The sequence below is a fragment of the Podarcis filfolensis genome (genome assembly GCF_964270895.1).
Source record: "Podarcis filfolensis genome assembly, chromosome: 3".
Lineage (NCBI taxonomy): Eukaryota > Metazoa > Chordata > Lepidosauria > Squamata > Lacertidae > Podarcis > Podarcis filfolensis.
Window position 1 is genome coordinate 18943791 of NC_139606.1, and position 17094 is coordinate 18960884.

Genomic DNA, 17094 nt, shown 5'->3' on the forward strand with positions numbered 1-17094 from the left:
GTGGAGGAGGGTCAAGATATTAACTGATATGAATGAAATTTCAGATATAGCTATATAATTCCTAGTGTAGTAAGATAAAACTTTTGGAGCAGGCATTTTCAAAAAAAAGTTTTTTATAAACCGCCCTACTGATCACCCAATGCTTTTCAGTCAAGATATTAACTCGGGGGTCAGCAAACTTTTCCAGCAGGGGGCCGATCCACCGTCCCTCAGACCTTGTGGGGGGCCGGACTATATTTTCTGGGGAAAATGAATGAATTTCTATGCCCCACAAATAACCCAATGATGCATTTTAAATAAAAGCACACATTCTACTCATGTAAAAACACGCTGACTCCCGGACCATCTGCGGGCCAGATTTAGAAGGCGATTCGGCTGGATCCGGCCCCCGGGCCTTAGTTTGCCTACCCATGTATTAACTGATATCCATGAAATTTCAAATATAGCTATATAATCCCTAGTGTAGTAAGTTAAGACATTTGGAGCAGGCATTTATTTTTTTTTAAAAAAGGTTTTTTTATGAACCGCCCTATTGGGCAACCTTTTGGAACAGCATGGAAGCTGGTGCTGGTGGGGGTGGGAATCACAAAATCACCTCTCTCCACATTCTGGTAACAGAAGCACTTCTGGATCAAATTGCCTTTGTCTGCACTGGACAGCACTGGCTACAAAACACTATGCTTTGTCCATAAAATAATATCGGCTTAAAATCCCATTCCTACCTGATGCAGCTGGCATTCTGAACAGAAATATCAATTAACAACCAACTGGATCTAAACACAAGCACAGTTCCACTTATAGGATGCTCCCATTGGCAGAAGGTGGGACTCCCCGCCCGAAACCCCCCATAAAGGCTGAAGGATGCCCTATAACAGTTTGGGAAGTAGTGGAGCAGGGCTTCCTGGGGAATTTTTGTGTGTGAAAATCACCTCCCTCCCTTCCTCCACTGGATGTTTCCGCTGCATCAGAATCCCTTCTGCAATCAAAGGGAGAGACATATGCCTGTATCCAGCCCACAGTCACTTTTGCATTTAGTTTCAAAAGAAGTGGACCTAGTAGGCCATACTAAAATGGCAGTAGTGTGGTAGACCTACTTCTGTTACAGTTTGCTAACGTTTCAAGACACTAAACAGCAAAGAGTTTGCCAGCTCTGTCACACAAGTAGTAGTTGGCCATTTTGGATTGCCATTGCAATCCGAAATGATTTGGGGCAAAGGCTCAAGAAGCATAATCAATACAATAAAACTCTGCTTACCAATGTCGATATATTTTGGATCCAGAGGAGTACCAATGGAATTGCAGAGAACAAGTACATACTATGGAAAAATATAAACACATAACTGTCAAAGCAAAACACGTAATCCACTATGTTTGGCAACTCAAATTATATTGAACCCAGCTTATATATTATTATTTAAATCTGTATCCTCCCAAGGGAGCCCATATAAATTAGGTAAGGAAATGCATCCAAGATTTATGATCGCATAACAAGTTAATATAATATTTTAAAATAATTTTTAAGGGGAAAAGAAAGGACCAAGAACTCGTGTTTCATTAGTATCAAGCTAAATTCCTTTCAACTAAAACCACCACCACAACAAGGAAACCACCCCTTTGCAACAAAATGCCACTGCTTATGAAAGGGCAAAGCACAAAATATTATGTTAGAAAGCTCTACTGAATCCCTTTGACTAATCAATGAGTTGAGTCTAGATTACTTGAACTTGGATCCCATTGAAATCAATATGAAAAGTTAGTCACAACTAAGTAAAATTCATGTCGCCTGTTCAGTGAGGTTCCTGAAGCCAATATAGTATTTTGGGGGTTTATACGTCATTCAAAGAAGGTCAAATATACTATCACTCTCTGTGAAACAGCACAGATCTAAAGGGGCAGTTCCATAAATTATAATTCAATGAAATGGGTGCTGATTACATATACCTAAATGGTAAATCATATCATACCCATATAAGCTACCCATTAAAGCAGCAAATAAAAGAATTGTTTTACCATTGCACCAAGAGAGTCAGTTTCATGCTCCTCCTTTGTAAGCATTGTACAAGAGATATGGGAAATAATTAATTCCTTTGGCAGATAAAAGAATACCAATTAAACTAAGTATATTGTATGTAGCAGCAAAAAGGAAAAACAAGGCTGTTGGATTTCTTCCATACAGATGGGCTTCCAAATTATAAACAGTGATGTAGAAAAATTTACTTGCACCTTAGCATTTTGCTCTATGTCCTTCCCAGTGCTTTTTTTCTGGAGGGACGCAGGGGTACGCATACCCCTAAACATTTTGTGAATCTTTGTACTTTTGTCCATTTGCTGTATTTATTTTCCCCGATTTGAACTATAAAATGGTGATTTTCTTGAGTCATAAGGAGAGCACCCCTAAACATTTTTAGAAAAAAGCACTGGTCCTTCCTAACTGCATCACATTTCAAAATACAAAGCCATGTTCTCAACATCAAAGGAGGACTGTTCCTTGGGTTTAGTAATGTTAGAGAGAATTGGTTTACATACTCAAGCAGACCCAATGGAAAGCTAAAAAGCAGGTGCCCCAGAAGCACAGTATTCAGCACGACATTAAGGCTGAATAATAATAATAATAATAATAATAATAATAATAATAATAATAATAATAATTTATTATTTGTACCCCGCCCATCTGGCTGGGTTTCCCCAGCCACTCTGGGCGGCTTCCACAAAGACCAAAAATACACTAAGATGTCACACATCAAAAACGTCCCTGAACAGGGCTGCCTTAAGATGTCTTCTGAATGTCAGGTAGTTGTTTATCTCTTTGACATTTGATGGGAGGGCATTCCACAGGGCGGGTGCCACTACCGAGAAGGCCCTCTGCCTGGTTCCCTGTAGCTTTGCTTCTCGCAATGCGGGAACTGCCAGAAGGCCCTCGGTGCTGGACCTCAGTGTCCGGGCTGAACGATGGGGGTGGAGACGCTCCTTCAGGTATACTGGGCCGAGGTACATACCCAAACTCCTGATTGTTCCTTTGCTGGAGCAAGGCACACTCCCAACTGCCCATCAGCAGAGAGGTTGCAGGATTATGGCTTGCTCAAGGAGTGGGGAGGCAATTTTCATATAATGGAAATTGCTTCTGCTCCCAGCACAGCTTTTGAACCACCTAGGGGAAAGGAAGGCTTGCAAAGCCCTTTCCTGTGCTCTCTGTTCCAACCTCTGATGTTGCAGGTTGAAAGGCTCATAGTGGGGAGAGCTTTGCAAGCCTTCGTATGCTCCCCATTTCAACGTCTAACATTGCAGGCTGAAAGGAGAAGCACAAGAAAGAGATCTGTAAGCTTCCCTGCACCAACATCAGAAGTTGAAAGGATCAGCGCAGGAAAGCTTGCAAAGCATAGGGCTGGCAACCCGCCTTGCGTTGTGGTCCTCGTTCTTGAGAACTCTGTACAAGGGACTGTGACTGGTTGGGTTGGCCAACGAATTGGGAGCCAAAAACATTCCCCACCTGTTTTGAACATAAGCCTGCTGGCAGGGTTTTACTGTTGTTTATTTTATGTTCTAGGCAGAATTTCCTGATGTTGTTAATACTTTAGAAATAACAACAATTAATCAGTGCTTTGAAGATTTACAACTTGCAGCAGAGCTTTCAACTACAGCTTCTAACTCGTTCTTGCCACACGGATGATGTTAAGCTCCTTTGTCTTTGAAGGGAACTGAAATGGTAATGAGTGGACCTTCTATCAGGGCTCTGCAAACAAATTAACTGTTCCATTTTCTAATTCAAAGTGATTAAGCAAGAGTTATACGGTAACTAGGGATACCTGAAGTTGATTTTCATCGGCTTTGGTTGCCAAAATGCAGAAGTCTCCACAGGTTGTAATGGAAATCAGACTCTTGACATATTTCAAATACTTTTCATTGTTTTTTATGTCCCAGAAGACCACACAGTACTCTGGACGATCAGGTCGGGTATATGCATAAACCACTGTATTAGTGCAATAACCCCACTGTCAACAAAGAAAACTTTATTCGTTATTCATAGTAGAGAGTAACATACAGAAACATTATACATAGTGTAGAGCAGGGTTTCCCAAACATGGGTCCCCAGACTTTTTTGAGGACTACAATGCCCATCATCCCTGACCACTGGTTCTGCTAGCTAGGGATGATGGGAGTTGTAGTCCAAAAACAGCTGGAGACCCAAGTTTGGGAAACCCTGGTATAGAGTAACATATAGAAAATATAATGTACAGACCTACCACTCATCTTTGCTATTCTCCTCAAGAGAATATAGCTAACTCTAATGGACATGGTGAAAAGCTGCTATTATAATTGTAATTATTTTTTTATACCAATTTCTATACTGCCCTTCATTCAAAGTTCACTTGGCGGTTTACAATACAAAACTACAAAAATACATACCACAATAACAAAAAACAACAACAACCAATTGCACCCCACCCACCTCAGTTTAAAAGGCCATAGGTTGCTTAATTAGCCAAAGGCCTGGGAAGAAGAAGAAGAAGAAGAAGAAGAAGAAGAAGAAGAAGAAAAGAAGAGGAGGAGGAGTTTGGATTTGATATCCCACTTTATCACTACCCTAAGGAGTCTCAAAGTGGCTAACAATCTCCTTTCCCTTCCTCCCCCACAACAAACACTCTGTGAGGTGAGTGAGGCTGAGAGACTTCAAAGAAGTGTGACTAGTCCAAGGTCACCCAGCAGCTGCATGTGGAGGAGCGGAGACGCGAACCCGGTTCCCCAGATTACGAGTCTACCGCTCTTAAACACTACACCACACTGGGAGAAGAGGAATGTTCTTGCCTGGCACCTAAAGATATGTAACGAGGGTGCCAGGCGAGCCTCTCTGGGGAGATCATTCCACAATCGTGGAGCCACTTCAGAAAAGACCCATCCTCATGTTGCCACTCTCTGGACTTCTCATGGAAGAGGCACATGAAGAAGGGCCTCAGACAGGGAGAGGCGGTCTTTGAAGTGTTGTGATATCCCAAAGAGATGATTCATTTTAATATCATAATTCCAGGCTTCTCTTTCTATAGTGCTTGCAAATGGCGCTGTAAGCCTCCCAGTGAAAGTGGCATTCTGCAGCTACTTACCTTATAGTCTGGCCGGATATTTGCAAAATAAATACATTGGTCAACGGCTAGCGATATTTTTAAGCCTCCTCCTTCCCAAGACAGAGCTGAAACTTGTTTGCCTGGAACCTTCAGGGTACGCAAATGCTGAAACAACACCATCCATTCATTGGTTACATGGTATCTGTGGGACTTCCAATTGGGGCATAACTAAATATACTGCACAATATATTTTGCAGGTATGACTGGAAGAAAGGTGTACAAGAACTCAAGAAGGCTTGGGCCTTCTTGCCAATCTAACAGGATGACTTGAGAGAGGTAATTTGTGTGGAATATGGGTATAACTGTGATAAAGAGCTTGGCATTCCCCACCCCCCTTTCCTTTTTGTTTTCTCTTTTCTCCACTTCTTTTTTTGGCTTCTATCTCTCTCTCTTAGCTTAGTTTGGCTTTTATTGTATATTATGTAGAAAACTTTCAATAAAAAATTGATTGCGTAAAGAGAGAGGTAATTTCTGATACTGTATCTCCTGAAATTAAATTCTTAAAAAACAGGAACAAGCAACATTTTTGGAGAGGGCTAATATTTAATTTTAGCCAACCGGATGAAATAGGAAAATGAAATAAATGCTTTTACCTCACCAAATGGAGAGTAGAACTGTACCACGTTTATATCTTTATCTTGTCCAGCTATTTTCTGGAAGCCTGCAATAGCCAGGACATTTCCACAGTGGTTCCACTGGAGAGTCACGACATTCAGAGCAGCGTCGATTAAGACAGGATCTGGTTGTTATAAGTTTGGAAAAGAAATGTTACAGACACGAGCTCTTACAAACAGCTTGTCTGAAAAAGGATCTGAGTTACATCGCCCTCCAGCAAGACCTTAAATTCAAAGTGCTTCTTTCAATGAGTAATAGGAAGTTGTGCTTACTTTGATCATTCTCATGTCTCATTATTTGGCATCGTCCATTGTCAAAACAAATAGCAAGGCAAGGGCAATCTGGCTCAACGTAGCCCTCCGTTCCAGGGTACCAGTGGATTCCAGCAATACTGAATGCTCCAGTTACATTCACCAAACAGTTCATCTTCATTTTCATCTAAAGTGACCATTTAACATATGTAAGTAAAAATGAACTTGACAAAACTATCACCAGTGGCTTAGAAGGATATGCAGGTTGACGCTGTGCAAGTTTATTTGAAAGAAAGACCCACTGCATTGAATTGGTTTTACTCCCAAGTAAGTTTGCTGAATGGAAGAACCAATCTTGGCTTAAATATAAACCAATGCAAACCAAGATATTTTTTTCAAAAGTGAAGTACATAAACAAATGAAAGAATAAATAGGCAGCTAACTCTGGCTGCAATCCACATATCAATTAAGTCAAAGTGTTGGCATTCTGTCCAAGTTAATGGCACTGGCTTCAGTTAAATCACCTTCATTGGTTGCTGTAACCAGCTGCCTCTGTATTTGTGCTCTATTAAACACCATTACATGCTCCTGTTTTCAATTCCTGTGGTGATTGCAGAACAGTTTTTAAGCACGTCATTACAGAAGGATAAGCACTAGTGACTTTATGCAGCACCAGTGTAGATCAGGCAGAAAAAAATCTTCCCAACTGCAAGCTCAACCAGACAGTTAAGGCACCCAATAGATTATACTTCTTACACTTCTGAACTTACCATAAAAGTCCCATTCTTGTCATAAATGTGTATTTCACCATTTGCCATCCCAAAGAGTAGAGTCCTGCCATCTGGAGACCATGCAACATGATGGAGCTGTACTTTCAAATCCTTTCCCCAAATGCGATTCCCTTTTAAGAGAAAATACGTTCAACATAGCCTACAACTAAAAATAAAATTTATGCCACTTAAAATACTAAAGGCTTGCTACTGCAAAAGTTCAAATGATGTTAATTCATGCACACATACACAGCAAAAAAAGAGAAATGTATTCTGCTCTCTTTTCTATTGTTATATAAACAATCCATGAACACAGTTCTGTTCCATTCATGGAATCAAAATGAGAATTTAAACCATTGTAAACAGTATGGTTTTACTATGTTTTCGATAGTATATGTGTTCAACCATTAGCAGGCTATATACACAAGTCTAATTGCATATCATCATACATTCCAATAAATCTACTTGACATATTAAAAAGATTATTCATGTATTAAAATTACATGATAAAGGATACAGGCATATCCTAATTTCAATTGCTGCTTATATAGTATTCCCCAAACAAAGAATATGCTTTTATCTCAGGGAATTTAAGTCAATTTTTATTAGCTTTCATTTTCATATGTAAAAATGCAGAAATACAGAGCACAAAAACCTAATGGGTAAGTTCTAAAGTAGCACAAACTCTTGCAGTGGGGCTTCTCCTCCTTCCCCCTGTGTCTGTTGAAAATCTGCTTCAAATTCCAGATTTGGGGGGCACATGGGGGAAGGAAGGAGGAGAGAGACCTAAAGTACCAATGTACAAGGGGGCAGGTATCATTGGCTGTCACCCCCAAATCTCTGTGGTCAGATATCATCAACACAGCAGTTGCAAATTGAAAAAGAGGACAATAAGATTTTGGCAAACAAAAATATTATTTTTAGGAGTCACAATTCTATTAAAGCAAATTTAGTCAAACGCAAATTCATCTGCAATGTTTGTGAATCATATTCACTCCAAACAATGCTATAAGAGTCTTTTATTTAGTACAGGAGATACTTTACCATCCACAGAACCAACAATTACAGCACCGTCTTCATATATAATGCAAATTTTTTGTCCATCAGCATTCCATCTCATACTTCGAACAACAGATTTATTTCTGTTGTTGATCATTTCCTCATACCAAGAACCTAAAGCCAAAGAATAAACGTTCAGCCACACCTTCAACACTGCTGTACTTCATCTGAACTATTTCTATTAGAAGTAAATCAGTTGGAATTATCTGCCAAAAACATTGTACATTATCTGGGTAGCATGTTAAATCATAATAAGAAATATTTTAAAATAATTTGCTAATGAATAAAAAAATAATGATGACTTAAATCTGTGGTCATCTCTTGATTGATGGCTTATTTGACTCAGAAGACATCTGAAGGCAACCCTGTATTGGGAGGTTTTTAATGTTTGATGTTTTATCATGTTTCTATCAATGTTTTATCATGTTTTTAATATTCTGTTGCGAGCTGTCCAGAGTGGCTGGGGCGGATGGGTGGCATACAAATAATAAAATCTATTATTATTATTATTATTATTATTATTATTATTATTATTATTATTATTATTATGATTATCCCCCCACAGCCCCCCCATATTAATAGGGAAGAAGATAATAAATGATTGGTGGATTATTTTTAATTGGAGGGAAAAGAGCTAAGAATTTTCTATGGAAAAGATGGTTTTAGCACTCTAAATTTCAAACTGACTTTATTAAAAATCACAAGCTTCCAATGAATTTAAGAAAGCTTAATCCATGAAACAATAAAATCTAAGCAAATCAGCTGCTGTGAATATACATAATGCCAGCAAACAGCCCTACTACACATGGCAGCCTGTCAGAACAAAATACATGTAGGCTAAAAGGCAGATATGCTGTTGGTGAGAAGAGGGGCAAAAAGGCAAGAAGTAAACTTAAGAATAAATCAAGTAGCCCTGTGCACTTTATTGGTGGCTAAGTGACTGGCTTTACAGCACTGGAAGGACTGGACAGCTCCCTCCAGTAGCTCATTGGCTGGAGGAACTTCCATTCTTGCAGCCTACAGAAGAGCTACTTTCTCTGTGCAGGGGCAAAGGGCACAACTATTCTGAGATCTGGGACCCCTTTTTAGAGTTATGGGCTCCACACACAGAGTTTTCTCCATATGTGCCTGACATTGCAAAATGGTATTGTGAATTGACCTGTTTTCCTTCTTTGAGCTGTTATGGAAAAACTTACAACTCAATATTTTTTTTAAAAAAGAATAAATTGATTAAGGTAAGCATTTAGAACAATTTTAAAAATCATTAAATAATGCTACTTGCGGCTTTGTAACCAGCAATTAAAAACCCGGAGAAGCATTGTACAAATCTCAAAGGCATCTATTATTTGAGATTTCACAAAGGCACAATAAAGACTTGAGATACCACAGTGATATTATTGCCAATCTCCAACAAATTGTCTACCTTTATACAGCATCCATACAATAATAAGTCCATGCTCATCACTGCTAGTTAATTTCTGATACTGTTCGTTCCAAGTCACTACTTGCACAGCACCTAGAAAATTATAGAGGAGTTTATTATTGGATCACAACAATATTGTTAGTAACACACAATTAAAATGTTATTAATTCAAAAAAATCAATTATCCAGAAACATCAGTCATAATAATATAACAGTATTTGTGAGCTCATAAATAACAAAGCAATATAGGGCATAATGAAAAAATAAAGTATAGCTTGGATCCAGTGGAGTTATTCCATTCACTGAATATGGTTTTTTTAAAATGTAAGAGCCTTTGATACAATAGGGGTTTCTAGAAATGGAAGAGAGAAAATATTTACCAATTTCCCCTCCCCACTAGAGTTCCAAGCACCTCTGCCTATATTGGTCCAAGGAGATATGTCATGTCTTTGAGCATATTTTTGGGGATGTATGGGAAATCTGGAATTCACCTTCTCCCTTGTCCACTCACAAGAGTCTTTGCTAGATTCAAGACCTTTACATGATGCTTTTCACTTATTTTTCTCTTTGCATAATTGTATTTTAACATGCTAATCTTCTATACCACTTTGGCATGCTGAAATGATAAACAATTTATACATACACCTAATAAATGTGAAATTGCGGATGGAAAGGGGTGTATTGGAGGGACAAAGACTACAAACCTAGTGATATATTTAATGTAATATTTTAATAAAAATAAATCGATGCAGGCAATTACATCTTTTAAATCTTGAAGAACTGTGGCTGTTATTTGCCTTTGCTTATCTAACAATGTACTCCATCTGAAACATTAATATGTTGTTAGATGGTTCAAGGAGAAAATAAACTGAAAACATGATGTTGAAAATGTGCCGCACATATATTTTTTACATTTGCAATAATTTCACACGCAGTAGCAGATGCCAAACAATGAACTCTAATGTTTGTTTTCTTGCATAAATGAATTAATAGAGAAAAAATATCAATGGAAAGTGCTTCAGTTTCTGAACACCTTATTCAGCAGGCAATTTTAAACTAGTCTATAATGAACGCATATTAAATACAGGATCATAATGACTCTCACCAGTGTGACCTTCCAATGTTTGATTCATTGAGAGATTGCTAGGTGCTGCAAGCCCCTTTGCTTTGGATTCATCTAAAAAAGAAGTTTAAATATCATTTTAAAACAAAGGTTGGAATCCTAAATTGTTCCCCCTGTAGCACAAAGCATCTGCAGTTCTTAACAACATATCCACATATACTCAGGGGTCCCCAGCCATCAGAAACAGGGATGCAGAACTCTGCAAAGTGTGGGGGAAAGGTGGACTAAAGTCTAATTCCTTAGAGCTCCTCCATGGCCTGCCCGGGCTGCCCACCCGTCTCCCTCTCGTTTCCCTTCTCCCCACCCTCCACCCCATCAATACGTACAATTCCACTTCACCAAACCTATCCATAGTCCCCTTAGAGCATGGGGGCCGGATCCGGCCCAATCGCCTTCTAAATTCGGCTCGCAGATGGTCTGGGAATCAGCGTGTTTTTACATGAGTAGAATGTGTGCTTTTATTTAAAATGCATCGCTGGGTTATTTGTGGGGCATAGGAATTCGTTCATTTCCCCCCCAAAATATAGTCCGGCCCTCCACAAGGTCTGAGGGACAGTGGACTGGCCCCCTGCTGAAAACATTTGCTGACCCCTGCCTTAGAGCCTCACAAAACTTCCCCCATGGACCCACTTTCTGCATGTTTGTATAGGATTCCCTGGTGTTCGCATCACAGGACCAGAAAAATGGTTGACTGCACTCATCTGTATGCCTTTCACGCAATGAAAATGTCAGATCAGATTGAATGCGTTGCACTGCGGTAGCAAAACATCAAGGGCATTGCACTGCTACAATAACTCAGGATAGTGTGACTACATTGGCACCAGTCATGTGGCCATAGAGGGAGCAAGTTGACAGACCAGCTACAGAGCAAATGAGAGTCCATCATATGCCACCACAGAATGGGAACCAGATTGTACTGATGCAATGCTAGTTGTTGTTGTTTAGTCGTTTAGTCGTGTCCAACTCTTCGTGACCCCATGGAACAGAGCACGCCAGGCACTCCTGTCTTCCACTGCCTCCCGCAGTTTGGTCAAACTCATGCTGGTAGCTTCGAGAACACTATCCAACCATCTCGTCCTCTGTCGTCCCCTTCTCCTTGTGCCCTCAATCTTCCCCAACATCAGGGTCTTTTCCAGGGAGTCATCTCTTCTCATGAGGTGGCCAAAGTATTGGAGCCTCAGCTTCATGATCTGTCCTTCCAGTGAGCACTCAGGGCTGATTTCCTAGGTTTGATCTTCTTGCAGTCCATGGGACTCTCAAGAGTTTCCTCCAGCACCATAATTCAAAAGCATCAATTCTTCGGCGATCAGCCTTCTTTATGGTCCAGCTCTCTCTTCCATACAGGCAATGCTAGTAACTGTTTTCAAATATCTGATAGGCACAACAGAAGTGTCACTTACCTGTTTTTGTCTCCAATTTTAAAACTTTCAGCAGACCATCTTCTCCCCCACATGCTATATAGCCCTGGTCCTTGCTCCAAGAAATAGATCTTAGCCGAACATTGCCAGGAATTGTGATCTGAAAGAAGGATGATCTTGTAATGGAAATGGAAATAAAATTCAAAATTGCTGACCTCAGAATATGGACCGGTTGCGCATCATAAATTCAAAGCGCATACACCCCACCCCTGGCAAGAATCCTGGGACAGTAGTTACCTTTTTGCAGTGCCACAATTTCCAGCAACCTTAACGAACAATTCCCATTCTTGGAGGGTGGGGTGCTTTAAATGTATGGTGTGACGCACGTCGCTTCTCTAGTGTACAAGGTAATACAGTTGTACCTTGGATCTCAAATGTCTTGGCTCCCGAACAAATCGGCTCCCAAAAGATCAAAACCTGGAAGTGAGTGTTCCAGTTTTCGAATGATTTTCGGAAGCCGAATGTCCAACGCGGCTTCCGAAAGTTTTGGAAGTCAGACAGACTTCCGGAACGGATTCTGTTCGATTTCCAAGGTACAGCTGTATAAGCAAAAGACAGGCTCCAGGCTCTTGCCTCAAAGAGCTTTATAAACTGTAAGAAGATCTTTTCAGGCTATAAGATTGAAATGAAAAGGTTTCTGGGGCAACATGGGGGTCAAACAGAGGAGAAAAGAACACCAAAAGCAGTAAAAAAAATAACTATTGAAAGCTTCAAAAGTTGCTCCAGTATCAGAAAGCTTTGCTGTATTAGTTAATGGACCAGAGGGAATAGCTGACACAGTCTGGAGGAATTAAATGAGGTGGGGATTTATTGTTGTTGTTTTTTGACACAGCAGACCCTCCAAGTGTCCCTATTTTCCAGGGACAGCCCTGAATTTACAGAAGCTGTTCCAGTTCCTGATTTGATCCTGGAATGTCCCACTTTTTCATAAGTGGTCCCTATTTTCATCGGAGAAATATTGGAGGGTATGGAGTTATACATGCGTTCATCCATCCCCTGAAGCCAAAGAGATAAGTACTGTAACTCTATTTTAGAAGACATCTGAAGGCTTTTTATTTTTATTTTTATATGGGAACCACCTGGAGTAGCTGGGGCAAGCCACTCAGATGGGTGGGGTATAAATATTATTATTATTATTGAATAGGATGTCTTTATTTTCATCAGAGAAATGTTGGAGGGTATGACAGCAAGGTAACAATATTCACCATATAGATCAATGGCGCTGAGCACCTTTCATAAAAACAACAACAAACAACTTAACTGTAAAAAAATAAGCGATCTTATTGCGGTCATGTCCCGCTTTCCTCTTGGCCCCGTGGTTCCCAATGTGGGGCACATGTCCCACAGGGGGACAATTTGATTTTTTTTTTTTTTTTGGGGGGGGGGAGGCAATTCGAGAATGAGTTATTAACCGTTAATGTAGGAGTTCACTGTTTGAATAATAAAAATTATATGTCACAGAGTGGAGGCATCAGGATTTTAAATATGCTTAAGTGGGGCATGGTCCAAAAAGGGTTAGGAACCACTGCTCCTGGCGTGCACATTCAGACGTTCCCAACCAGGGTTTCCCAAACCTGGGTTCTCCAGCTGTTTTCGGGCTACAATTCCCATCATGTCTAGGATGGGGACTGCAGTCCGAAAACGAGTTTGGGGATCGTCGCCCGCGACCTGCATGGAACTCGCGTCTAAACCCTCGGGCGACGAAAACGCGCGGCGGACGTCACGTGTGAGGCGCTCCGACACGTGTCCTCCACCACCAACAAACGAGCATCTCTTCTGGCTGCAATCCGAAAACAACAACACGCGCAGGCGAGGGAAAGCAGTGATGGTGGCAAAGGGGAGGGTCGCTCTCGGGGGGGTGGAGCACTTTTTTAGGAGTAAAGTGAACTTTGGGAGCAAGCGCCATGCGCCCCCCCGGAGATCCGGGAGGTGTTTGTGTGATTTCAAGGCAGCCCCGCTTTAACCCCCCCAAAAAAAAATCACACGCAAGCCTTTACCTTCTTGCTCAGGTAGACAAACATCCTGCCGAGAGTCTTCCCCCTATCGATTCACGCGCGCGCCGCCGCCGTCTCCATGGCAACAGAGGCCTAGCGCCTCCTGGCTCGCCTTAGCAACCCGTCGCCGCCTCGGAAGAAAAGCTTCCGGGTCAGAAGAGAAATGAAAGGAAATAAAGTTTAAGAACGACAGCGACAAAAAGGAAAGGAAAGCCAAGTCTCCCGCGGCTTTTCAAGCCTTGTCCACGCTTCGTCTTCGCCAATTCCGCGGCTGCAAAACAACAACAAACCCAAAAAATCGTCTTTGCTCCTCCATAGCGCGACTGTTTAGTTCCCTGGTTTCCCTAATAATAATAATAATAACAATAACAATAACAACGCTGCATTGTTTATATGCCGCCCATCTGACTAACTCTTCTTTTTTTAAAAAAAAATATATTTTTTTTTTTTTACAAAGTAATAATCACAGATAAATAAGAATAAAAATGTGCACCCCACCACTGGGACCATTCCATTGTAACTATCCAACCTTCCAAAATTGCGATGGTTTGACCCCTTTTCCATTTGAGCACAAGGTATAGTTAATTTGCTTTCTTAGCCTATTTATATTAAATTATTCAGTCGCTGATTGCTTGCTACAATCAAATATGAAATGCAGAAATCAGAGTCTATTAATAGCTCTACCAAAGAAACTTCAGTATTGCTTCCAGTTATAACAGAGATGTTTGCTTTTATGAAAGCAGCGAAGCAAGCTGTCTTACTAATTTTTTTCTGGGCTTCTATTTGTTCACAAAAGAAGAGCCTGTTCTGAATAATACTGCAGCATTTCTCAACAGGCATAGCCAGTCCTTTTCATATTTACAGTACATTGAATTTCTTCTGACATGCAGGTTAATACTAACCATAGTTAACCTATTTAAATGTCATAGCAAGATAATTTTTACTTCTTAGTTTGGCATTACCATTGGTCCTGGTTGGATATTTAGAAGTGGCTAGCTATGTAAATAAATGAGTCCACCCCTGCTACACTTCCATTGTAGAAAAGATGGACGTTGTTAGCCAGAATTTATCTCTGTTCTAATTAAAGGAAAAACAGCTTGCTGACTTTATAGAAAGCATTACCTCTAAATTGCAGTTCTTAATATCTCCACCTAACCTTTTGGAAAATTACTGGCTAACGTTTCCATTAAACCAAATTATAATTAACAGATAATGCCCTATAATATCTTCAGATAGCTTCATTTAAATAGATTAATGGACAAGCCTGTCTATTACATATTTCTATCATGTAGGCTTGAGAGGAATTAGATAACTGACTGCAGCTTCAAGAAATCTAATCATGCTACTTTTTTGGTCATAGCAATAGATGAAATAGCCTGTTAACATTGTATTCTGTTTTGTTATCCTATTAAATTTGTACCCTTTTAACTTTGGAGATGTTTCTAATTGTCCAAACTTATTTTCAGAGTCTCTAAGTCCTATTTTATTTATACAGCATCTAATAAATTGTATTGCTTCTGTTTCTCACGTTTATCAACTCCTCATCTGTAACATCCCAAACCACCAGCCTTGCATGCAAAATGCATAAAATGCTTCCAAATGCATCAAGTGCAAAAAAACACATGGTCAATATTGTGACACCATTTACTACTCCCGTCACGTTGATCTGGGGCATCCTTGGCTAAAAAAGAACCAATATATTTTGTTCACTTGAAAGAGATTGTTTTATCTGTAAATTATCTGCCACGTCAGTTACCTGATGCCACTATAATGGCAGGTGTGCCGTTTTCCCTCTGTAGAGCCCAAACTGGGCTACAAAGGAAAATCTAAGCCCAGTCAAGAGGGGCTTGAAGTTATTGCTTATTGGAGGAGGAGGAATTTGGATTTGATAGCTTTATCACTACCCAAAGGATTCTCAGAGTGGCTAACATTCTCCTTTCCCTTCCTCCCCCACAACAAACACTCTGTGAGGTGAGTGAGGCTGAGAGACTTCAGAGAAGTGTGACTAGCCCAAGGTCACCCAGCAACTGCATGTGGAGGAGTGGAGATGCAAACCCGGTTCACCAGATTACAAGTCTACCGCTCTTAACCACTATACCACACTGGCTGTCTCTGTTACTTCAAGTTCCCTTTTTGGCAGGGGGGCGTGTCTGTGCTGAGTTTTTGATGCAGTGCTAGGTTCTCAGTAGCACAGCTGATCCCAGTGGTCTTGAAGATAGAACCTATCAGTTGATAGGCAGTAACTTCAAGCTCCACTTTCTGTTGAGATCGCCTGCATCATGGGGTTTCCCATAGAGTGTTCTACAGTGCAGCCCATTTGCCAGTCAGCTGATTGCCAGTGCACAATTAGCAGGTCCCTTTAATGCTCCCAGTTGTGTATTGGCAGTTTTATCTCCATCTGCCCCTCTCTTGACATGGCATGTGACACCTGGTGTCGGGCAGGTGGGCGTGATTTGGGGGTAAATGGACTCGCAGTCCAAACTGGGACCTTTGCTGGGCCTTGCTGGGCTGGATCTTCCTTGTGCCTACCACGAAACCAAAGCTCCTAGTTTGGGCATAATGGCAAGTTATGGTTAACTGTGTTTTCTTGGTTTGTTTTGCAAAGCGAGGAACAAAACCGTAGCAAAGGGTCTGCATGTGGGCACACAGAGCTTGTGCATATCCTGGCATAGGAGGCCGGGATCTGTTTTCTGGGACATAGCCAGTGTTTCCCAGTAATGAAGACTGAAGAAAAAATATTTTTAAGTAGGAAATCAATTTATTCCATTTGACTATGATGGAAAGTTGGTGTGTACAAGGTAATGCACCAGTAAAAGTACACAGCTGCTGACTGCTGAGCTCAATGCTCCAAAGCCCTCGGAGATTTGTTATACATATTGAGTTGTGATCTGGAAATGAAATGTAGCAGATTCCTCAACCTTCCATCTGTGTGTGAAATGACTGAGAGAAAGAGCACAGAACTGTGTAATTAAGTCTGTGTACAATGATCTCATGGCATGGTGGTTTGCAGCTCCTACTTAGGTATTTAATTTATGAGAAATTCATACTTGATGTGCCTTTTGCTAGCTATTAACTATGCAATGCATAACATCATGTATTATAATTAAAATTATACTTATTTTGACTAGTGTCAAATGCCATTGAAACAACAACTAGGTTATTCACACCTGATTAGACGTGGTATCTTTTAATTTATTTCTTTCCCTGGGGAAAACACTGAATTATTTAGTCCTTTATCTGTTAATTTTCAATTTACTGACAATAGACATTATTGAGCTTTGGTTGCTACAGGAACATGCTTGACAGCTTGGGATTCCTTTTCCC

At 40.5% G+C, this 17094-nt stretch overlaps 1 protein-coding gene across 2 annotated transcripts in view; it reads right to left on the reverse strand.

Annotated features, from left to right (window-relative positions):
• Window positions 1-13921, reverse strand: part of WDR35 (WD repeat domain 35) — a 42731-nt gene extending 28810 nt beyond the window's left edge. Inside the window, exons 1-12 of one of the 2 annotated variants that reach the window (XM_083607138.1) lie at window positions 13774-13921; window positions 11759-11876; window positions 10341-10412; window positions 9236-9328; window positions 7798-7926; window positions 6754-6884; window positions 6005-6170; window positions 5711-5856; window positions 5097-5222; window positions 3804-3989; window positions 2011-2043; window positions 1256-1316 (exon numbers count right to left, since the gene is read on the reverse strand). In XM_083607138.1, the coding sequence (XP_083463264.1) occupies window positions 1256-1316; window positions 2011-2043; window positions 3804-3989; window positions 5097-5222; window positions 5711-5856; window positions 6005-6170; window positions 6754-6884; window positions 7798-7926; window positions 9236-9328; window positions 10341-10412; window positions 11759-11876; window positions 13774-13797 (1285 nt within the window). In that variant the 5' untranslated portion in view covers window positions 13798-13921. The remainder of the gene's footprint in view (window positions 1-1255; window positions 1317-2010; window positions 2044-3803; window positions 3990-5096; window positions 5223-5710; window positions 5857-6004; window positions 6171-6753; window positions 6885-7797; window positions 7927-9235; window positions 9329-10340; window positions 10413-11758; window positions 11877-13773) is intronic. The other variant, XM_083607139.1, reaches the window with a different exon arrangement.
• Window positions 13922-17094: the final 3173 nt, after the last annotated feature.